The sequence below is a fragment of the Anguilla anguilla genome, chromosome 8, assembly GCF_013347855.1.
Source record: "Anguilla anguilla isolate fAngAng1 chromosome 8, fAngAng1.pri, whole genome shotgun sequence".
Classification (NCBI taxonomy): domain Eukaryota; kingdom Metazoa; phylum Chordata; class Actinopteri; order Anguilliformes; family Anguillidae; genus Anguilla; species Anguilla anguilla.
The window spans coordinates 6,940,522-6,964,685 of NC_049208.1; the positions used below are offsets into that span (position 1 = coordinate 6,940,522).

Sequence of the window (24,164 nt, forward strand, 5' to 3'; positions counted from 1 at the left end):
GCTGATCTTCAGCTGGCTTTCTACAATCTCAAAACTCGCAATCTCAGTATTTAAAAAATATTGGGCACTTTATGTGATGATAAATGGAATTTGGCTAATATTCTAGGTCAAAATCATGTGAATTGGAAATATTAAAGTTGAATGTGTCTAGCTAATGCAGTCTGAAAGCTTAAAGGTTTGTTTTCCTATTATTTTCCAATATCAAACATTAAAATTTGAATTATGTTCGGGAAATTGGAAATGAAGGTGTAGCGCGAATTCATTTGAAAAAAATGTGTCATTGCACTTTAAAAGGGGGTGGGTTTAAGTAAACCCGTTGACCAGAGACATGGCTGCATGCCAGCGATCGTTACCAACAGGCAACAACATAGCTAATGCCCACCATTGTAGCAAGACAGAAAGGAATCGATAATGGTTTTACAACCGTACAGCTAGCTAGCTAACCGGTTACTTCTGTAAGCATGTTGGCACGCTTGGTGTTTTGGCCAAAAAGAGCAGACTAGCCACGACTGTTGTAATGTGCCTTGTAGCAATAAGTTAAATAGTCGGGTCTAACAATAACAGCGGTGGCAACGACCAAGAGCTGTAGTTCGTGTAAAAGACGGGGTAAAATAGCGCGTGCGTCGTTTTAAAAACTAAAATATGTTCAAAAAAATACACGAACAAAGAGAACTTCACCACATGTCCCCATTCCTGGGCCCCCATTGTAGAAATCCCTATGATTGGGCCGCACCTTTGTAGCGTCCAAGCAGTCTCGGCCAATAACACAAAGCATATTAAAGGTAGGCCCCTCTGATTGGCCAATATGTTTGGCGCTCGTCGAGTCTGTCGTTTCTCCGAAGTAAGAGGCGGATATTATTGGGGAGAAAGGAGGAATTGAGTTGCCCAAGCGAGCACGAGCGATAGAAATATAAATACTGGATGGTATAAGGCCGACAACTGCAGCTTTAATATCTGCTGTATAGATATTTATGTGTTTGTACAAGCTTTTATTGAAGCAATCAAGGTATAGAACGAGGTGCCCCTTTGTAAGATCCGAGTTTGCCGGTATTCGCGGTCGCCGGGAGGTGCACAGCAACCCCTTCTCATTAATCCTGTGCTGTTCGTTGAATGATTTTCTTTTATCAGTGGATGTGAACTGGACAATCGCGTTAACAGGTAGGAAACGTGGTATTCTGCAACCACATTTATCAACAGCAATCACTTTTAAAAAAATTACTGTATTTTGTTCTACAGCCTAGGCTTGGTCTGGCCGGATGTCTCAACTGAAATTGAGATACCCGGGAAAACTGTCTGCTAGCTTGCCAGGTTTTTTAGCTAGCTATAGCCTGACATTATTTGACTTCAGTCTGCACGTTCACTGTATAATAGCTAAGTAGGTAGCTAGTCGCCCAAAAACAATGCCAGTAAGCTAACGTCCGCTTAGATCAATACTTGACATTTAGATGCAGAAAGAATGTTACATTATCATACCTATTTGGTAGTGAAGAACCCGAAGTTTTCTTCCCTCCTGTCTCTGACCTCGATGTGATGCAGCGTGACGGTTTAAATGTTACCAAGCATTGGCTAACTTATTTAACTAGCTAGCTACTGCTATCTAAATAACTTACCGCTAGAGTAGCTATCGACCCGGTACAATAAAATGACAAATGAGGTCAAACTGTCTAGCCCGTTTTTGCACCCACATTTCTGTCTCGAGGTCGGCATAATTGAACATTAGTACAGTACAGATACATATCAGTCATTCTTTACAGTTAGTGAGCTAGCCTCTTATCGATTTTATCGAAACTTGGTAACTTAACACAACCCCATTGGCTAGCCAACTTGCTTAAACTGTGCGTTTGAGTGGTTCTATTGTTAGAATTCGCTTCTGATATTACTTTAAAACCCACCGTAGCTAGCTAGATACATTAGCGTGTGTAGATGGTTATTTTAAAACAACTTATTCGGGAAGTAATATATATTTGCATATCGTCATTTAAGTTGCATAGTCTACAGACTTTATGGTACCGCGAACATTTTCCCGAGGAAAAACAGGAATCCCACAAATTAGTCAGTGTTGGCAAGTCATTCCTCGATCCATTTACTAGCGAGGTAGCTACCTTGTACCAGCTTGGTAGAAGTTACTGTAAGCATTATAACGTCATTGGTGACATTTGAAATCACCAACTGTGTAGCTAACTACAGTAGCAACGTTAGCCTGCATTTACACTTGTTTCATTCAAAGTGGAGAACTTGGCAAATTTTATGTTCAGCAAGGTAAGAATTTCGAAATTTAAGTTGCATCAGGTTTTCATACTAGTTTTTTTACTCGTAACGACTCAAGAGTTTTCCATTCGTAGCTACTAATAAAAATCTTGTTGGTTAATTTGTGCGTTTTACTGCCAATACTGTTGAGTGATGTTTTGATATGTTTGTTCGTTATATTTGAAAAATAAATATTTGTGTAATTGACATCTTTAGGCAGCATACAGGTAGTGACCAAAAATGAACAACCGTGAAGGATTCTGGTGGTTTGGGTCAGGTGGTTAAAGGTCGGTCGGTACGCCAGGAGGGAACTTTTATGTCTGTCATTACTTCATGATTTCGAGTCATAGTTTTCATGACATTTAAAGTAATTTCCCCAACGGAGGAGCGTGTTTCAATATGACAGTGCTTAGCAATAACATTTTTCATATACCACAATGACCAGATCTGAAGCCAGATGGTATGGAACACTGCCTGAGTCACTTCCATCAGTTTTTTTTTTATATGAGAAAAAAATATACAAAACAGGTATTAGAGATATAGATCCATAACTCAGATACAAAAAGAAAAACAAAAAGGTGACAATCGTAGGGAACCAAATACATCTGCATAATACAAATTTCAACCGAAATGGAACAAGCAAGATAATTACCTGCCCAGCAGAAATACTGCAAGTTCAACATCACTTTTGAAGACCTTTAAGTCCCTAAGAAAACCCAAACCAAGTGTCGTCTCTCACTTGATTAATTTCCTTTTGATTGTAATCTTTTCTTCGACAGTCTTTGTTTTCTTGGTTTTTTCTCAGTATATGCGCCTTTGTAGTCAAAAGTGGAACTGGTATTTTTGGCAGTTTTTTCTCTGCCATTCTTGTTTTTTTTTTTGCCACTAGCTAGCTATCGCACAATATCTATGGTTTCTCTGCTCTGACAGCGCTGTGAACGCGCGACATGATTGTCCGACAGAGAGCTGTCCTGATTGGTTGTTAAGATTCAGGTGTGGTGACGTTTTTGAGTGGCTGATTTCTGGGCCTGGGACAGTCAGAGAGACCAGAATTTTTTTCTTAGAGCTTTTAATTTATTGCTATCTGTTGGTATGTCATGGAAATTTTAACTAAATGTGAACAAAAGTGTTTTTTTTTTTTTAAACTTACAAACTGCACCGTTAATAGTAAAGTAAGAAATGTGCAATATATTGTTATGCAAATAAAGTTGTTTATTTGTCGTTTGAAGTAGTGAGGTATTGAAGTAGTTTGAAGTACTCATTTGCTTCTTCCATGAATGTGAAAGCTTGCGTTAAATGTAGGATGGGCGGTGTTGCCATCATCCAACTTAGCCAAACAAACAGTGGCTACTGACATTGTCCTACAATTTCTGTCTTTCGTTCCCCTGTAATGAGTAGTCTGCACTCATGGTAATGATATGCTCTTCAGGAAAGCAATGCAAATGATTTTACATTCTAAAAAAAAGAAGAAAAAAAAAATTCAGTGGGCCAAAAATTTTGCTAGTTTATTATAGAATACTTACACATTATAGTTTGACCATGTTTGCTGATTTTTATTTATTTATTTATTTATTTCTTTTTTAGTTCTGGTATTTCGACTGTGCTGAAGGGTGTGAAGAAAACACGGCATAGCTCGCTGTAATAAAACTGCACTTGATGTTCTTTGCAGGTTCTGTGGTAACCAGCTGAGCCACCTGTTCTCAGTACTCGGAGTCCTGCCGGGTAGCCGTGATTGGCCGCGGTGTTACCTAGCAAAGCTTAACCGGCAGGGTATTCCCTGCCGCATTGTGCTGTAGCCCCGCCCCCCCGGGCTGTTGGGTGCTTGCGGTCTGCCACGGTCCTCTCCTGTGCAGTAGACTGGCAGCTCTGCTGATGGTCTGTGACATCAGAAGGAGCTCCGGCTGGTAGTCTTCTGCAGGATAAGTGCAGCTTGTGTGTGTGTGTGTGTCTGTGTCTGTGTCTGTGTCTGTGTCTGTGTCTGTGTCTGTGTCTGTGCATACGGGTGTGTGTGTGTGCGTGCACGCGTGTGTGAGAAGCCAGGGAATGTTTCTACCCTAGAACGAGCCTGAAATTTTCAACTGGCTTTTTTAAATCAGTGAAGATGATGAAAATGAGGAAAAATTAAGCCATGCTTGTGAAAACTCTCAGGTTCATCAAGTTGCTTCCACATCCCTTTTAATTTGCTGCAATAAACAAAAAAAGCTGTTTGATTAATCTATAACGTGAAAATGATAAACAATTGGAAGTGATTTTTACATTTCCATTTAAGCAAAAAGACTCTATTTCCCATAGTGACTTGCATAGATCACATTTCTTATGTACATTCCTTTTTTTTTTTACCGCCAGATATTTACAATGGTACACCTGCTGCCGCCCAGCTAGAGAAATGAACTGGCAGCCTTTGAGCTGTAGGCCCTGGTTACCTAATTGTTACACTACACTTCCAGCCCCTTTCCCCCCCCCCTCTTTGTCAGATAATGATCTTCATACCTTTCCAAAGGAGGGTGTGTAAGTGTGTTTTTCTTTGGCTGTGCTGGTGGACAGTGTCAATGAGTAGCAGGATCCCTGTGAGACACAGATCCATTGAATGAGACCTGTGGTCCAGTTCAGGAAAGTGGAACGCACCGTTTCACCGTAAGATCCAGCTGCGAATGTGTATCTCCATATTTATAGCAACAGAATGAGCTTAGTATTATTATTATTATTTTATTTTTTGTTCCGCTGGTACGGCATGTTCTTGTGAAAGTGTGCTGAACGATACGCTGAGCAAAAGGTGGGGAGGAAGAGAGTCTAGGAGCGAGCCTTCAAAGTGTAAACCCACCCCCCCCTCCCCCCTTCACCATCATGTATGTTATCATTCATCTGATTGGTCGTCTTCCCTGGCAGCGTGAAAGCTGATTGGTAGCTTTCCCCGGGCTGTATCCGGCAGTCTCGGAGGCTGGCTCGGCTGGGTAATCTCCAGCCGTCTGGCGCTCAGACGGAGAGAGCACGATCTGTCTGATGCAGCGTCTGACTTCAGCTGAAATAAAGGAGCGTGTTTTAAGCAGAAAACCATGTGCGATTTTTTAAAGTGTTGATACAGATGGGGGGGGGGGGTGTTTTTTTGCGTATAAACAGGCTGCATGGTTAAGGGGCGGGCAATGCTTGGAATGCGTTCAGCCAGATTGAGTTTTGCGCGTCTGATGTCAGTTTCACGCAGGGCAAGGTTTAGGCTACTTTTACTTCGAGATGCCAGATCGCCAAACGGTCGCCGGTGTTGAAAATGGCGAAGCGAGCGGCTTTAACGCTTAGCTGTGGGAACTGTGTGTGTGCACTGCTTCAGGTAACAGAGCCCCCCCCAGGTTTCAGAGTTCCCTGGGCCTCGGGGGGGAGGGGGGCGGGGCTTCGGCGCACGAGGCCCCCGTGATTGGCCGGACTGACCCGGCGCTGGCTGTGTCCCGCAGGGCGGCCATGGGCTTGACCGGTAAGCGGTGGGAGAAAGGGCCGGTGTGCTGGCGGCGGAGGGTGAAGTCCGAGTACATGCGGCTGCGGCAGCTCAAGAGGTTCCGGAGAGCGGACGAGGTCAAGGTGAGGTGGGCGGGGCGGGGGTAGGGGCGGGCTCGGGGGGGGGGGGGGGGGGAGTAAGGGTTCTCACCCCTTCATTCAATGCTACGGCAGCTTAAGAGGTTATGGAGAGCAGACGAGGTCCTCACTGCTTCATTCGACCAGCCCATAGCCAGGACACCCTCATTTCCATATCACTCTTTAAGTCCCTATGTTAAAAGGAATATGGCTCTCCATGCTGACTGTAGAGTTAGTCCAAGATCTCCACACTGAGATTACATGCATTTGAACTAAGTAGAGTAAATGGCCACGGAGGTCATTATGAAGTCTCATTTTAACACTCATTTAATCACTGCCCTGTCTCTGAAAGTATTTATTTATTCTAATAATAATAATACTAATAATTCCCTGCATTTGTTTTCTCACACTCAGAGTGCTTTAGTGATTAGGGAGAAACTGAGCTCTAACACCACCAGTGTGCAACATCCACCTGGGTGATGCATGGCAGCCATTTTGTGCCAGAAAGCTCACCACACATCAGCTGAGGTGGGCTGGGAGTGAATGATATTCAGCCAATTAAACTGAGGGATGATTGGGTGGCAGGTTGCAAGAGCCAGGTTGTAAATGTAGCCAGGACACCGGGGAACCCCCCTGCTCTTCATCCACTGCACTGAACCGTGGAGTCCTAGATTGGCGGTGCTAGATCTTGCTTGGTATTTAGATGAAATGTTCCATTGCAGCTGATCCACTTCTCCCTTTGCTAACTCCCGTTTCCTGTTTACTTTTCCCCGACATTTCCGGCTTCCTTCCCCCCCTCCCCCTCCCCTTTCCGTTTCCTGTTTCCTGTTTCCTGTGGCTCAGAGCATGTTCAACTCCAATCGGCAGAAGATAGCGGAGCGCACCGACATCCTGAACCAGGAGTGGAAGCTTCGCCGGATCCAGCCCGTCAGCATCATGGCACCCGTAAGCTCCTTGCGAGGGACCAGAGAGGTCAGCACTCACACTGCTAGGTCATCCACAACCCCCCCGCCCCCCCGCCCCGCCCCCCCACCGCACAACACACTCCATATGCCCCCCCCCCCACCCCACCGCACAACACGCTCCATACGCCGACCCCCCCCCCCTCCCTCGCGCAGCCTACCTGGAGTCACAGCTTCTAACCGAATATCGAAAGAACGAATGCACAGTTTTTCACTTGGAAATGTTTTTCAACATGTCAAAATGTTGTGAAGCCAAAGGCTGATTCACGTGTCTATTTACAGTACGGTACAGTAGAATGCTCTTTGTTGATTAAATTGGCTGACTGATTTGTCTGCTCGAGGTTTTGTTTACGAAGATTTTTCATGGATTGCCTCAGTATCATCACATGGGTTCTGGGGGGCCAATCAGAACTCGGTGTGTTCCGTGTACTTGAAGAGAGGAACAACGATGTATATGCAACTGAAAAATGAGAACTGTGTGCGGGCAGCTGCAGATTACCTGTACTTTGTGTCCATTTCAGAAAATTTGAATCTGAACTGTAACTCTTGATTTAGCTGTCCTACAAAAGGTGACCATTCTTTTGGATTTGGCTGCAAATTAATTGGATTTTAAAAAATCCTTGTAGGTTCAAAGAAGGACGGTTGAGATGTAGACTATGGCAGACTTTGAGAAGTGGCCATGAGAAAACAAGAGGAAATACATTTTTCCTCGTATCTGTACTTTTGTGTTGCATATCCACAATTAAGTTCACGCATTTAAAATGCATGTGAACCTTTCCCACATCTCGCTGCTTTAAGTGCGTATGTGTGTGTCTGACGTTTAACGCTAGCAGCCTTTCCGTGTGTATACAGTGTGTTGTCTGATTATACACACACACGCCAGTGCATGTGGAGCTCAGAGCTAGGTGCGATGTGTTAAACGCGTCATTACCTAGCGGCAGCCCGATTCATTATCAGTTTCTTTGAGCTCGGTACACACACACACACCCGGTTTGCCTGCCCTGTGTGAAATGTACCGGCACCAGAACCCAGTTTTCTATAGATGGATGGACTGCATTTATATAGCGCTTTTATCCAAAGCGCTTTACAATTGATGCCTCTCATTCACCTAGAGCAGTTAGGGGTTAGGTGTAATAGTATTTGAATGGACTGCATTTATATCGCTTTTATCCATCTCATTGGGAGCAATTAGGAGTTAGGTGTCTTGCTCAGGGACACTTCGACACGCCCAGGGCGGGGGATCGAACCGGCAACCCTCCGACTGCCAGACGACCGCTCTTACCTCCTGAGCTATGTCTGAACCCTATCAGAGGTGAAACCGTCTGCAAGGACCCCGCGATCGCGGACGAAATGAAGAGTCGGTTCCCCCCTTTGAAAAGGCCGCCGAATTCGGCGGTAAGGCGGGGGAAGGCAGAAGTCGCGCACAGGAGTGCATCGGAGCGCTCGGCCGGGCCCGCGAGCCCGTTTCGTCCGCCCCCGGTTTCTCCGCACCTGTCGTGCCGTCGCTCGACCCCCGACTGTTTGTTCCCGTGCTGCCGTTCGGGGGAAACGGAGAGAGAGGCAGCCGCGTCTGTTCCTGCACAGAGTTCCCGCCCCCTCCTAAAGAGTTCAGTCGAACGATCAGCTGGACGGATGAGAACTACATCCAGCTTTTTCCCACTGCTGTTCCTTTTGCTCCTCGGGAATCAGACTGCATTTGTAGTATGTAGATATTTTGCTTCTTTCGCACAGCCTGATGGCGTTTTTTTTATAAGCACCGCGTGGTCCTCGATGGAAAAGCATCCACGCATTTTCCTGATGGGAAGTCATGATTTCAGGAATTTAAAAAGGGGGAGGGGCCAATGCTGCACGCTAGCAATCTTTCAAAGGCGCAATTACACTCCTAATTTGAAAATTTTAGGAGCACGCTAATGTCTTAGTTAGCAGATGTGCTCCTGAATGATTTTTTCCGGTTAGTGCACATCAATTTTCGGGAGCAAAAGGCTCCTAAAGTGGAGCTCTGCAGAGCCCTGGGGGAGTCTCCTCTGCGGCGAGTGGAGATATGGGTGTGAACGATAATAAACGGGCGTCGGCTCACACGGCATTCACAAACTTTCCCCCCCCTCCTCCCCCTGCAGTGCTCTGTGGGCAGTGGCTTCTCCGAATTTTCCAAGCAAGTGATTCCCCTGAAGACCCTGAACGCCGTGGCCTCCATACCTGTGATGTACTCCTGGTCCCCCCTGCAGCAGAACTTCATGGTAACGGAAATTTCTCACTCTTCTGGTTTTGCCTGTTTGACATAAATGGTGCCATAACCCTCTGAAGAGCAGGTTTGTTTTGAATGTCTTAAAAAGTCTAAGTCGGTGTTCTAGAACTCCATTGCTGTCAATCACCGGCAGTGATTGTGACATCAGCATTAGAATGTTGAGTTGAGAGCATTACTAATCGCACATTTGATCTCACAACGTAAAGGGTTAATACTAAATTTGAATTGATTTTGGACCAAAATGAATAGTAAAAGGGGGATGGTGGGTAAGAAGAGGAGGTCTCACAGCTTTTTTGTTTTCCGGTGGGAAAAAGGTGGAGGACGAGACGGTCCTGCACAACATCCCCTACATGGGCGACGAGATCCTGGACCAGGACGGGACCTTCATCGAGGAGCTGATCAAAAACTACGATGGAAAGGTCCACGGGGACAGAGGTGAGGAGCGGGTCAAAGCCCCTGTCACACTGTCACTGTCAGGGTCACGACCCACACCACGCTGGGGCTCAGAGTCAGGGTCACGACCCACACCACGCTGGGGCTCAGAGTCAGGGTCACGACCCACACCACGCTGGGGCTCAGAGGCACGGTCACGACCCACACCACGCTGGGGCTCAGAGTCACGGTCACGACCCACACCACGCTGGGGCTCAGAGTCAGGGTCACGACCCACACCACGCTGGGGCTCAGAGTCACGGTCACGACCCACACCACGCTGGGGCTGAGCAGCTGTTCGCCTGCGCTGCCGTTGGTGGCTCCCAGCTGGGTATTTTACTCTAAGTGCCTGCCACTTACGGGCTGGGTTTTCTATTAAGCAGGGTTTTGGGAAATGGAAAAATAAAATCTATTTCTATTAAAAATACGGCAGCCAAGCATCATTTGAATTAGTCTACCAATATTGCTGTAATGCTGGTAGTACTACCACTATTACTACTGCTTCTTATAATAATAAAATTCTGAAAGAATTAACACATATTCTGAAGGTGTAAAACCAAGTGGGTATTTTGGGGGATGTTTCAAACTTACGGAGATAATGAAGTTCATTTGTGAACTTCAAAGGCTGTTGTTTTCCAGAAATGCATTCTCAGCCGTTTGGGGCTCTTCTAACAATGAGTCCCTATAAACCACCAGGACGTCCCCTCCTGACTCTCGTCCTCTTCTGTGTGTTTGTTTGTCCGCGCTGAAGAGTGCGGCTTCATCAACGACGAGATCTTCGTGGAGCTGGTGAGCGCCCTCACGCAGTACAGCGACGACGAGGACGACGAGGAGGAGGAAGAGCGCCCGGACTACCGGGTGGAGAGGGTGGACCTGTGCGACGGCGGGGACGACGCGGACGACGGCAGGAAGGACCGCCTCTGCTCTGAGGGTGCGACAGGTGGCTCCCCGTGGCCACGCCCCCTTAACGCTGGACTGCCCAATAGGATTTGAGGCAGTCTGGTGTCGCATTTATTATGGTGCTAAAACGGCCGATTCAGCCGAATCAAATGCACTTACAGTGTGGACTGTTCCTCATGGCCACGCCCCCCAACACTGGGCTGTCCAATAGGATTTGAGGCAGTAGAGTGTTGCTTTCATTATGGTGCTAAAACACCAGATTCAACGAATCAAACGATTGCGACGGGGCCTACTCGACCCACAGGTTGCTGTGGCCTGATGAAGTCGCAGCAGTTTGTAAGGAAGAAGGTGGAAATTGGGCTCAGACATGCAGTCCCATGTAATTATATGGATGCTAAATGAAGTTGTGGGACCGGTAAAGCGGTGCTGTGGCATCGCTGCGTCCAATTGGCCATGATTTTGTATTTTAATGGTTAGTGGGCATTGTGGCCCTGTAGATGCTGAGGCTGTGTCCAAATCAGCACACTTGCCTACTATTGAGTATACAAATCGTATATAATTTGTATGCGACTTGTATACTCATTAGTAGGCAAGTGCGCTGATTTGAATCCGGCCTGAGTCTCGTCAGGACAAGGGTTCAGAACCAGTTTACCTGCTTCAGGAGGTAAAGCTGATACATTTTTGTATTATAATGATTTTTATTATTTAAAAAAAAATCACAATTGAAGCTGAGCAAAACATTTTGAGCGTTGGTCAGCCATGATTCTCAATGTTCCTCCTCTGCTTTCAGGCAGGGACAGTGAGGGCTCCAAGAAGTTCCCCTCCGACAAGATATTCGAGGCGATCTCGTCGATGTTCCCGGACAAAGGATCGCCTGAGGAACTCAGAGAAAAGTACGTTCATCCACGCGTTTCCAAAATCCCCTCCCCCGAAATCTCCCCATACTGCTGATCGAATGTACGTTTCCAATTAGTCAAGTTAAATTGGTTTCATTAGCTTAAGGCTCAGTTTGCTAATTAACAGCAATGTTGAGTCTCATCATCGTCATCATCATCACCTCTGCTCTGGTGGAAGGTCCCTGTAGGAGAGGAAGTAGGTTCAGTGCGATTTGAAATCTAAATGGCTTTACCGACAGTGACTAGGTTATAGAATTAAGGTCAAATTTGGAATAGTGTTGGAATTGGGACGTATGTGCAGTTTTAGGTGCGTTTTGTTGATGTTGGCGGGTGGTGTCTCTGCAGATACAAAGAGCTGACGGAGCAGCAGCTGCCTGGGGCGCTCCCCCCAGAGTGCACCCCGAACATCGACGGCCCCAACGCCAAGTCCGTGCAGCGGGAGCAGAGCCTGCACTCCTTCCACACCCTCTTCTGCCGGCGCTGCTTCAAATACGACTGCTTCCTGCACCGTGAGTGTCCCGCCAGCACTGTCCACTGCACGCCGCCCGCCCCGTTACTCTGTCCTTACAGTTTACTTACCTTACTTACCTTATCCGTTTATTCTGACTCTACAGTTTACTTACCTTACTTACCTTATCCATGCCTTTATTCTGTCCTTACAGTTTACTTACCTTATTTACCTTATCCATGCCTTTATTCTGTCTTTACAGTTTACTTACCTTACTTACCTTATCCGTTTATTCTGACTTTACAGTTTACTTACCTTACTTACCTTATCCATGCCTTTATTCTGACTACACAGTTTACTTACCTTACTTACCTTATCCATGCCTTTATTCTGTCTTTACAGTTTACTTACCTTACTTACCTTATCCGTTTATTCTGACTTTACAGTTTACTTGCCTTACTTACCTTATCCATGCCTTTATTCTGACTACACAGTTTACTTACCTTACTTACCTTATCCATGCCTTTATTCTGTCTTTACAGTTTACTTACCTTACTTACCTTATCCATGCCTTTATTCTGTCTTTACAGTTTACTTACCTTACTTACCTTATCCATGCCTTTATTCTGTCCTTACAGTTTACTTACCTTACTTACCTTATCCGTTTATTCTGACTTTACAGTTTACTTACCTTACTTACCTTATCCATGCCTTTATTCTGTCTTTACAGTTTACTTACCTTACTTACCTTATCCATGCCTTTATTCTGTCTTTACAGTTTACTTACCTTACTTACCTTATCCATGCTTTTATTCTATCTTTACAGTTTACTTACCTTACTTACCTTATCTATGCTTTTACTCTGATTCTGTACAGTTTACTTACCTTACCAATTTATTGTGTCTTTTCAGTTTACTTACCTTACTTATCTATGCCTTTACTCTGATTCTGTACAGTTTACTTACCTTATCCATTTATTCTGTCTTTACAGTTTACTTACCTTACTTACCTTATCCACACTTTATTCTGCTTCTGTACAGTTTACTTACCTTATCAATGCCTTTATTCTGCTTCTGTTCAGTTTACTTACCTTTCACACACCTTTATCTGTCTCTGTAGTTTACTTACCTTATCCACACCTTTCTTCTGTCTCTGTACAGTTTACCTACCTTATCCGCGCCTACATTCTGTCTCTACACTTTACTTAGCTTGTCCAAACCTTTATTCTGTCTCGGTACAGTTTACTTGCCTTATACTGACGTTTATTGTGTCTCGGTGCAGTTTATTTATCTTATTCATACCTTTAGTTTGTCTTGGTACAGTTTTACTTACGTTATACTCAACTTTATTGTGCCTCAGTATAGTTTACTTACCTCATACAGACCTTTATTCTGCCTTTGTAGTTTACTTACCTTGTACACACCTTTATCTGTCTATACAGTTTACTTATCGTATACTCACCTTTATCTGTCTCTGTAGTTTACTTACCGTATCCACAGCTTTATTCTGTCTGTAGTTTACTTGTCTTATCCAACCCTCTATTCTCTCTCTGTAGTTTACTTACCTTATCCACACTTTTATTCTGTCTGTAGCTTACTCGCCTTATCCACATCTCTATTCTGTCAGTAATTTACTTACCTTATACACACCTCTATCCTGTCTGTAGTTTACTTGCCTTATCCACACCTCTATTGTGTCTGTAGTATACTTACCTTATTCACAGCTTTATTCTGTCTGTAGTATACTTACCTTATTCACAACTTTATTCGGTATGTAGCATACTTACATTATTCACAGCTTTATTCTGTCTGTAGTTTACTTGCTTTATCCACCCCTCTATTCTGCCCTGTAGCTTACTTGCCTTATCCATGCCTTTATTTGTCTGTGCAGTTTGCTTACCTTACCCACACATTTACTGGTTCTCTGGTTCTGTGCAATTCATCCACCTTATCCTCGCCTTTATTCTCTTTCTATAGAGCGTACCCACACCCACTCTACAGGTAATCCAGATTTACGTTCCAACTCTGTACCGTTGATCCGCCGTGTCCACCCCACGGCGCCCAGCCTTATTTCTTCTTGTTTAAATGGTAAACGTGTGGGCCTTTGTGGTACCTGTGCATCTGTTCCTGTTGAAATACTGAGGGGGGGGGGGGGGGTTGATCGCTTTCAGGTGGGGCGTGTCTCTTAGCACAGCCTGCATGACTGGCCCACCTGTCGTGCTTGTTTTCTTTCTCTCCAACCGGAGTTCTATTTCTTTCTCTCTCTTTTTTTTTTTTTTCTTTTTTTCTTCTTGTTCCAGCTTTCCACGCGACGCCGAACACGTACAAGCGGAAGAACATGGAGAACCTGGTGAACCGCAAGCCCTGCGGCGCCAGCTGCTACATGAATCTGGTGCAGGCAAGTGTTACTGTGTGTACTCCTCCGCTCAGTGCGTGTGTGTGTGTGTGTGTGTGTGCGTGTGTGAGAGAGAGTGTGCGTGTGTGTGTGTGTGTGAGAGTGTGTGTGTGTGCGTGCGTTTGTGAGAGAGAGTGTGCGTGTGTGTGTGTGTGTGTGAACTCATCCTCTCAGGGGTGTGTGTGTGCGTGCGTGCGTGTGTGTGTGAACTCATCCTCTCAGGCGTGTGTGCATGTGTGTGTGTGTGTGTGAACTCATCCTCTCAGGCGCGTGTGCGTGTGTGCGTGCGTGCGTGCGTGCGTGCGTGCGTGTGTGTGTGAACTCATCCTCCGTGATGCCAGATTGTGATCTCTCTCTCCCCGCACATGCATTGGCTGTAATGGCAGGAGCCGGTATTAATCCCACCTCAGAGCCGGTGGATAGAGGCTGACTGTGAGAACAGGTGTGGGTCTGGATCTTATCGCCCTTCGCCGCAGGGATTTGGAACGGATCCCTGTTGGTGGAAAGATAAGCCGTGTTATATTTGCAGAACACGTTTTTGAGGTCTGCGCTTGGGGTTTCTGTACACATTTGGTGACTGGAAAGAAAACGGAGGAGCCTTTCTTTTATGTTAATTTATTCATTTATTATTCTCTTTCTGAAGAATAACAAATGAATAAATGTATTATTCTTCTGAAGCAAGTGTGCTGTTGGTGCCAAGAGCAATGTCAAAAGATTTATGTATGAGGTGGGGGGTGGGGTGACATATCGGCTGTAGTTCGTTCTTTCCCAGGTCTATTTCACGTATATGTTTCACACGCATTTATCAGTGGGAGTTTGTATGAGTTTCCTGGGTTCACTTTAACAATGGCTTCTACAAGGCAGGTTAACAAATCTATAGTTTGTCCCAACCAAACACTTTCCCTGGGTTTGTTCCTGCCTAACCTCGTCCCCCCCCCCCCCCCCCGCGCTGCAGGACGGCATGGTGAGGGAGTACCCGCCCAGCGCGGCTGCCGCAGAGAGGGAGAGGGAGCGGGACAGGGAGAGAGAGAGGGCGAAGACGCCCTCCAAGCGGCCGGCGGGGCGACGCAGGGGGAGGCTCCCCAACGGCGGGAGCCGCCCCGGCACGCCCACCGTCAGCGCCGACACCAAGGACACGGACAGCGACCGGGACGCCGCCGGGGACGACGACGACAAGAGGGACGAGACCACCAGCTCCTCGGGTGAGCAGTCTACCCCCTCCCCTCCACCCATCCACCACCTTTTAAATCTGCCGCTTGGGAAGCGCTTGTGTATAATGTATTTGTTTTGATGGAGTGGGAGTTTGGCTGAAAGCAGGAACAGGATCGGACAGTCAAGGGTAGACCTGAGAGGGTGGTGCTGGGAATTGGAGTTGTGGCTGTGAATCACATCGCACTGGGTTCTGCTTCAGTGTCATATGTGTGTTTAAATGTATTTGTCCCAAAAGTATACAGGAATAAAGGGGCAGGGGGGTACTCTAATCTGGCCCCTGGAGGCCAGTTGTGCTGATGATTTTCTTTTCTGTCTCACGGATCGATTAATGGCACTGATTGGCCAGAGCGTTAACTAACCCAGTGTCCTGATTGGAGGGGAAGAATGAAAAGCGGCAGCACTGCTGTACCGCTGGCCTGGAGGGCCCGTTTGGGGTGTCCCTGCAGTAGACAGGGAGGGGTACAGGGCTGATGGCGTTTGGTTGTGTTTTGTTTTGGGCAGAGGCTAACTCGCGCTGCCAGACCCCCGTGCTGAAGCTGAGCTCGGAGCCTCCGGAGCCGGTGGACTGGAGCGGGGCCGAGGCCTCCCTCTTCAGGGTGCTGATCGGCACGTACTACGACAACTACTGCGCCATCGCCCGGCTCATCGGCACCAAGACCTGCAGACAGGTGAGCGTAGCGCACAGGTGAGACCTGCAGACAGGTGAGCGTAGTGCACAGGTGAGAGAGACACACAGGTGAGACCTGCAGACAGGTGAGCCCAGCGCACCGGTGAGAGAGACACACAGGTGAGACCTGCAGACAGGTGAGCGTAGCGCACAGGTGAGAGAGACACACAGGTGAGACCTGCAGACAGGTGAGCGTAGTGCACAGGTGAGAGATACATACAGGTAAGACCTGCAGACAGGTGAGCGTAGTGCACAGGTGAGAAATACATACAGGTAAGACCTGCAGACAGGTGAGCGTAGTGCACAGGTGAGACCTACAGACAGGTGAGCCCAGTGCACAGGTGAGAGAGACACACAGGTGAGACCTGCAGAAAGGTGACACCAGCATACAGGTGAGACCTGCACACAGGTGAGACGTGCAGACAGGTGAGCCCTGCACACAGGTGAGACGTGCAGACAGGTGAGCCCTGCACACAGGTGAGACGTGCAGACAGGTGAGCCCTGCACACAGGTGAGACGTGCAGACAGGTGAGCCCTGCACACAGGTGAGATGTGCACACAGGTGAGCCAAACGGAGGGGTCTTATGCAGCCCCAATGCTCATCAAAGAGATGAGTCACTGAACGCCTGGCTTTCAATGTTCATTTAGGGGAATAACACCCACACACATAAGGCACTGCATGTTTGAATAAGATTATTTTAAAAAGTTCCCCTTCTTAAAAAATTTTTGTGGCGGTATAGCATAATTATTAGGGAACTTGGTTTGAAAAAGGGAATAATGCAGCCGCAGATTATTCATGAGGAAATCGAGGGTAATTTCACACGCCTGGTGTGCTCTTCCATGGCCAGGTTTACGAGTTCCGGGTGAAGGAGTCCAGTATTATCGCCCGCGCCCCCGCAGAAGACGTGGACACCCCGCCCAGGAAGAAGAAACGGAAACACAGGTAAGGACCATAAAATAGACCCCTTCTGTCTAACCACAGAAACACACTCCACCCTGCAGTCTTTATAAAATATAGACCCCTTCTCTCTGAACAAAACACACTCCACCCTGCAGTCTTTATAAAATAGACCCCTTCTGTCTAACCACAGAAATACACTCCACCCTGCAGTCTTTATATAATAGACCCCTTCTCTCTGAACACAACGACACACTCCACCCTGCAGTCTTTATAAAATAGACCCCTTCTGTCTAACCACAGAAACACACTCCACCCTGCAGTCTTTATAAAATAGACCCCTTCTGTCTAACCACAGAAATACACTCCACCCTGCAGTCTTTATAAAATAGACCCCTTCTGTCTAACCACAGAAACACACTCCACCCTGCAGTCTTTATAAAATAGACCCCTTCTCTCTGAACACAACACACTCAACCCTGCAGTCTTTATAAAATAGACCCCTTCTCTCTAATCACAATAACACACTCAACCCTGTGGTCTTTATAAAATAGACCCCTTCTGTCTAACCACAGAAACACACTCAACCCTGTGGTCTTTATAAAATAGACCCCTTCTCTCTGAACACAATAACACACTCAACCCTGTGGTCTTTATAAAATAGACCCCTTCTGTCTGACCACAGAAACACACTCCACCCTGCAGTCTTTATAAAATAGACCCCTTCTCTCTAATCACAATAAAACACTCAACCCTGCAGTCTTTATAAAATAGACCCCTTCTCTCTAATCACAATAACACACTCAACCCTGTGGTCTTTATAAAATAGACCCCTTCTGTCTGAACACAACGACACACTCAACCCTGTGGTCTTTATATAATAGACCTGATCTATCTGATCGCAGTAATACACTCAAGCCTATGGCATTATCATTTCCACTGGATTCATTTTATTATTGATATTTCTTTTTCCTGTTGCTGTTGCAGAACCCCGGAAGAGTAGCACGGAGATGTAATTTTGTTTTCTCTTCATACTGTTGTAGGTTGTGGGCCACGCATTGTAGGAAAATCCAGCTGAAAAAAGGTTGGTACCTTTTACTACGTTTAGGCTTTGTTCACTTAACACAGCACAGTGTTAACTGGAGGAAAAAAAGATTTGTTTCAATTACCCAGGCAAGCTCTAACAGGCTACAGTAACATTTAAAATGCGTGAACTGGATTGCATTGTTGGTTGTTGCTAAGTGTTGGTACAGTCGAACTTTGTCCAACAGTGTTAAGAACTGTGCTGTACTGTTACTTCCACAGACGGCTCCTCCAATCACGTGTACAACTACCAGCCATGTGACCACCCCCGCCAGCCCTGCGACAGCTCCTGCCCCTGCGTCATCGCCCAGAATTTCTGCGAGAAGTTCTGCCAGTGCAGCTCTGAGTGTGAGTACAATCGCCAGAAAGGGACGACGGGGCACGTGGGAAATGTAGTTCTTTCACACTCATTGTCTGAGAGCCGTTACGCCAGTGGTGTCAAACTCGTTGCCATGGAGGGCCGTGTGTATGCAGGTTTTCATTCCAGCCTCAGATCTTGATTATATAATTAGTTAAATTATTTGCTGAATTAGGGATGCAGGTTTGTGCACAATGGTGACCCGACGTCTATGGTGACCCGCATTGTCTAAATAAAAATTTTCTTATATTCTGTGCTTCAATGCAGTTAAACGCATATGGCTGAATGAGTAATTGGACTCAATTAAGGCAGCATTAATTGGTTGGAATGAAAACCTGCATACACACGGCCCTCCATGGCAACGAGTTCGACACCACTGCGTTACGCTGAGCGCGTATGTGTCCCGCACGCAGGTCAGAACCGCTTCCCCGGCTGCCGCTGCAAGGCGCAGTGCAACACCAAGCAGTGCCCGTGCTACCTGGCGGTGCGCGAGTGCGACCCCGACCTCTGCCTGACCTGCGGCGCCGCCGAGCACTGGGACAGCAAGAACGTCTCCTGCAAGAACTGCAGCATCCAGCGGGGCGCCAAGAAGGTGAGGGAGCGCCACGCCTGGGCGGGACACAAGAGGACAAAAACGGTACACACGGGGGGGGGGCCTCAAGATACGAAAAACAGTCCACACAGGGGGCCACAAGAGAGACCAAAAAGAGTTCACACAGGGGGCCACAAAAGAGACCAAAAAGAGTTCACACAGGGGGCCTCGAGAGACAAAAAACAGTCCACACAGGGGGCCACAAGAGAGACCAAAAAGAGTTCACACAGGGGGCCTCGAGAGACAAAAAACAGTACACATGGGGGACCTTGAGAGATACCAAAAATGGTACACACAAGGGGCCACAAGACAGACACAGGGGGCCATGAGAGAGACCAAAAATGGTACACACAAGGGGCCACAAGACAGACACAGGGGGCCATGAGAGAGACCAAAAATGGTACACATGGGGGGCCAAAGAAATTAAGGTAACAGGACACATGAGAGGCCAAGAATTTCACTGAGAGGAGAGCAAATTAAATGGGCCAAGAAAGTGTGAGAGAGAACAGCAAACACAGGGCGCCAAAACGTTGAAAGACAACGACATTCAGGGCTCTACAGTGCTCCCATTTCAGAAGCATTTGTTCCTGAAAATGTGATGTGTGCTGAGTGGAAATGATTTTGGAGCACATCTACTAATTGGAATGCAGATTTTTCAACTTGGGAACACACGTGCTCCATGGAAGAAAAAAAAATGTTACCATGGAGACCCCTGACATACAGAGGAAGGCCGAGGTGGTGAAGGTGGGTGAGAGAGCTATGAGAGCGGGGTCCTATGCAAGGCTTGCAGGATTTACACAGACAGGATGTGACCTGGGTTTTCCTTCCAGCTTCCGCAGATGATCTGGAAACGAGCCGTAGCGTGCACAGTCAGCTGCTCCAATCAGCGATTCCGTTGCTTCGGTGGTTCCATTTCATCCGTCTAATGAGTTTAACCCCCTTGTCCCCCGATCCCCCCTCCCCCCTCAGCACTTACTGCTGGCCCCCTCTGACGTGGCCGGCTGGGGCATCTTCATCAAAGAGCCGGTCCAGAAGAATGAGTTCATCTCGGAGTACTGTGGAGAGGTGAGCCCATCGCCCGAGTGGACTTCATGTTTTTTTTTCCTCCTTTCTGAACGCAGTGACGACGATGACTGCGGTCACGATGTCTTCAGTTTCTGTGAACCTGACTCGGCTGCGTTCCCCAGTTGTGACACGCGTTCTGGTTTTAACCCCAAGAGCCGTGGTTTCCAGCCCTGTTCCTGGAGATCTACCGTCCTGCAGGTTTTCACTCCAGCCCTAACAATGGCAAACCTCATGCGACAGCTAGAGATCCTGTTGAGCTGCTAATTAGCAGGATCGCGGGAGCCAAATTTGGGTTGAAATGAAAACCCTCAGGACGGTAGATCTCCAGGAACAGGGTTGGGCAGGGGGTGGACCTGGGCAGACCTGGCCTGGAGCGGTGTTTCTCAACCCCGGTCTGGGGTACCCACTGTGTATGCTAGGTTTATGTCAAAGTCAACCTCTTGATCAGTTCAGGTTGTTGAAAATGTGTTTAAGTTCTGCCATAGCTTGCATAGTTCATGCAAGTTTGGCTTGTTGCCATTTGAATCCATTCAAAATGGAACCTCTTTCAGCTGGAATTATTTGCCCTATTGTACGTACAGCATAGTAAATGAAAAGATAGGTCGGTCTGACTGATTGACATGCCTGTGATGTGAATACAGGATATTTATTTATAGGGCATGCATAGCTATTTCTGGCATACTGCGGCTTTTATGAGAGTAAATTGCCCTTCAGTAGAAGTAAAAAGTCTAATTAAGGACAATCACTGCATAATTAAGGCCAATTAACAGCAGAATTAACAGCTCATTACAATGCAGAGCTTGTTACATCCAGCTATAGTTGCAACAAAAACCAGGATAGGACCAGGGATGAGTCAACATCCTAGTCTAGAGGATTATAATAATAATAATAATAATAATTATTATTATTATTAAAGGCAACCTGAAGCTGCTGCACATATAGAGTACAGTTGTAGTGGGATACGCGGTCAGTGGTACTCTTTTCCAGTGAAGAGAAGACTGATTGGCAGGCAGACAGTGAGTGGCAGACGGTGATTGGCTGCGTGTCTGGTAAGGCACAGTCAGGCGACAGACAGTCGAGGACCCAGGGCTCCTGTTTCGCACCGCTCTCTCCATCATCTCCGCCTCCACCACCCCCCCCCCCGCGCTCGTCCGCTCACAGATGGGCCGGCTTTGCACCTAATGTTTCTCATCTCGGCTCGCTTACAGCTCTCAAATTAGATCGAAAAAAAAGGAAGACAAAATACAAGTATCGTTTTCATGACTTTTTTTTTTTTTTCCCCCTGTTGCCAGATAATCTCCCAGGACGAAGCGGATCGCAGGGGCAAGGTGTACGATAAGTACATGTGCAGCTTCCTCTTCAACCTGAACAACGGTGAGCACACGCACACATGAACACACACACGCACAACGCTCTCTGACCTACAGTGTTAATTACGGTATGTTATGTATCAGACAGTGTGTATCCTAAAGGTTTCACTGTGCTCAAATACAGGAGTGAACCAGCGTAGTTTATATAGCTCTCAGACCACCGAAACTAAGCTAAACGGTTGGTATAAAAACCAGCACTCAAACCGGGCCTCCAGGACAGGAGTTGTGCACCTCTGCCCAACACAGACTAGCAGAGGGAATCTGACTGGGTGACCATTCTGCGAACTACAAGTGACCCTGGTGATTCAAAAACGGCATTTATTTTAAAATGTGACATCAGCTGGATGCGTGCTGAATCGGTTCTGATTGGCTCGTCTGGCTGTGACGCGCATGAGGTTACCGATCGGCCACGCGGTGGGTCGGCATAGCAACCGCGGCTTGTTTAGCTGGAAATAAATCGCGGAACAGGTGACCGAACTTCAGACGAGAAAGACGACACGAGTCCGCTTCTCTCCCCGCAGACTTCGTGGTGGACGCCACTCGGAAAGGCAACAAGATCCGCTTCGCCAATCACTCAGTCAACCCCAACTGCTATGCAAAAGGTGAGAATGCCGTCGGCTGTGTCCTTAACCCTTTGCAGAGTAAGGTCATTCGGAATGCCAGTGTTCTAGAACTCCACTGCCTTCAGTCACCAGTGACGATTGTGACATCAGCATTAGAATGTTCGGTTATGAACGTTCTGATCACACATTTGTGACCTCACACATTAAAGGGTGTGCTTGTTTTGCACATGGCAGTGTGGTGTGCTGACTCACTTATTCTCCATGGCGCAGTAATGATGGTGAACGGAGACCACAGGATCGGCATCTTTGCAAAGAGGGCCATACAAACGGGCGAGGAGCTTTTCTTCGACTACAGGTGAGACCATTTCAAGTGCTTTTTCACACAGTCACCCGCCTCACTTGCCTCTTCATCACAGCTAGCATTATGAGCATAAATAACCCCATCAATTTCAGTTCGCACTGCCTTGCATTGACAGATTTCTCATGTTACTAATATCAAATTCTAAACCGGCTAACCTAATTTAACAGTTAATTCAACAGAATTGTCTTTGATATCCCAATAATGTTATAAAGGTTGTAAAAATAAAATACACCTGGTGTCTAGTTTAAAAAAGGAATATAATAATAAATTATATTTTAACATAATGCATGCTAGTTTGATTATTTTATAATGATTATTATATAGCTAACAGCCCTCTAGCGTACATTAAGACGAAGCATGCGTCCGCTCTGACACACCCCACTTGTGTAATAATCACATGGTTTGTAGACAAACACATTACAGCTGAATCCACAGAAGCAGGGCAGTATTTAGCCTTTTTTTAAAAAACATTTTTTAAACGGACTCCCGTTTTCCTCTCTGTGACCCTCAGGTACAGTCAGGCGGACGCTCTGAAGTACGTGGGCATCGAGCGGGAGATGGAGATGCCCTGATCCTCCCTCACACCAGCGCCTTCTCTCTTCAGGATGTTTATACTACCCACACACACGCGTTTCTAAAACCTTTTCTGTACACAGGTCCTTTTCTGAGGCAACAGAGATTAAATACGATCACGCTTGGTAGAACCGTTATTCTGTCAGTGTTTCTGCTGCCCTTTTCACTTTTTAGAACGGCTGAGCTTCTTTTGTTCGTCTTTTTCGAATAGCACGTTACCAGCAACGAAACCGTTGAACACAATCTGCAATACTTGAACAGTCATCACCACCCCCCTTGTGCTTACGGCTGGAAATAAAACAGGCTTCAAACGGGTTTAATGTTCATGTGATGTCATTCGTAAGGTTATCAGAACCAGAGGACCGTTTTTTGGGGCTTTTCCCGCTGGGTTTGTGACTCGAACTGTGAATTTGTTGCACCCCGACTCATGTACTGCAAGAATGTATGAAAATTGCCAATGCTTTCGTTGTACACATTCTCCATGAATCTAACATGTGTGAAGATTTATTTGTCAAAACCAAACAGTTTTTGTAAACCCCTAACGCTTCCAGGAAAAGTCAAACCCAAAATTCCAAATCCCCAGTATTCATGCAAAAGTCATTAGGAAACTTGTTGGTGATTAAAATGTGGAGTTCTTCAGTAAGCAGATGGATCGCTGTGTGTACTATAAGTATTGCATCAGTGCATACAAAATCTAGACCAGGGCTACCAAACTGAGGATCTACCGTCCTGTAGATTTTCATTTCAACTCTAATTTGGCACTCCTGATTCCACTAATTAGCAGCTCAACAGGAATCTCTATGGGTTTGAAATAAGTGGTTGGAAATGTTGAATGTTGTCAGGGTTGGAGTAAAAACCTACAGGACAGTAGATCTCCAGGAACAGGGTCGGGCAGCCCTGGACTACACTCAACACTATGAAAGTGTATTTGATGGTGGTAAAATATTAACTAAATCTTAAATGAGACTGTGTGAGAAATGCAAGCTGTGAGTGTGGGGGGGGGGGGGGGGCATTCTACCCCTGTCTCTCTCCCCCCCCCCCCATCCACTTATTGCTCTTCATTTAACTCTCCAAGACTTGCATGGCCCTTTACAATGAGTAACCGACCATTTTCTGTCTTCGCTTATTCAGGGGTGTGACTATAATCAAATATTTTTTTGAAAGCACATCAGCTGATAGATTTCCACACTGTCTAGATGAAAACAAGGACCAAACCTACGTGTAATGGCAAAATCCTGCCAGTGAGTATCTGTGATGTGTAACATTTAAAATCAGCTGTCTGAACTAGCTCTCGAGTATGTTAATTTATTGAAAACCACTGTTCTCGTTATCGTTTT

At 46.4% G+C, this 24,164-nt stretch overlaps 1 protein-coding gene across 8 annotated transcripts; it reads left to right on the forward strand.

The window, feature by feature from the left end:
* Positions 1–453: 453 nt before the first annotated feature.
* Positions 454–23,142, forward strand: LOC118233043 (histone-lysine N-methyltransferase EZH2-like). 8 transcript variants are annotated; one of them, XM_035428355.1, is made up of 21 exons: positions 454–1,158; positions 5,691–5,814; positions 6,652–6,780; positions 8,888–9,007; positions 9,330–9,450; positions 10,199–10,378; positions 11,138–11,240; positions 11,589–11,752; positions 13,668–13,691; positions 13,991–14,088; positions 15,041–15,287; positions 15,799–15,965; positions 16,813–16,907; positions 17,903–17,946; positions 18,168–18,293; positions 18,717–18,940; positions 19,865–19,960; positions 21,253–21,334; positions 21,852–21,932; positions 22,164–22,248; positions 22,766–23,142. In XM_035428355.1, exons 2-21 carry the CDS (start codon positions 5,698–5,700, stop codon positions 22,824–22,826), a joined length of 2,364 nt encoding a protein of 787 aa, XP_035284246.1. In that variant the 5' UTR covers positions 454–1,158; positions 5,691–5,697; the 3' UTR covers positions 22,827–23,142. The 8 variants fall into 8 exon arrangements, with proteins under 8 accessions (XP_035284246.1, XP_035284248.1, XP_035284247.1 ...); XM_035428356.1 differs by having other exon boundaries at positions 718–1,158; positions 17,906–17,946; XM_035428359.1 differs by having other exon boundaries at positions 790–1,158; positions 6,652–6,753.
* Positions 23,143–24,164: the final 1,022 nt, after the last annotated feature.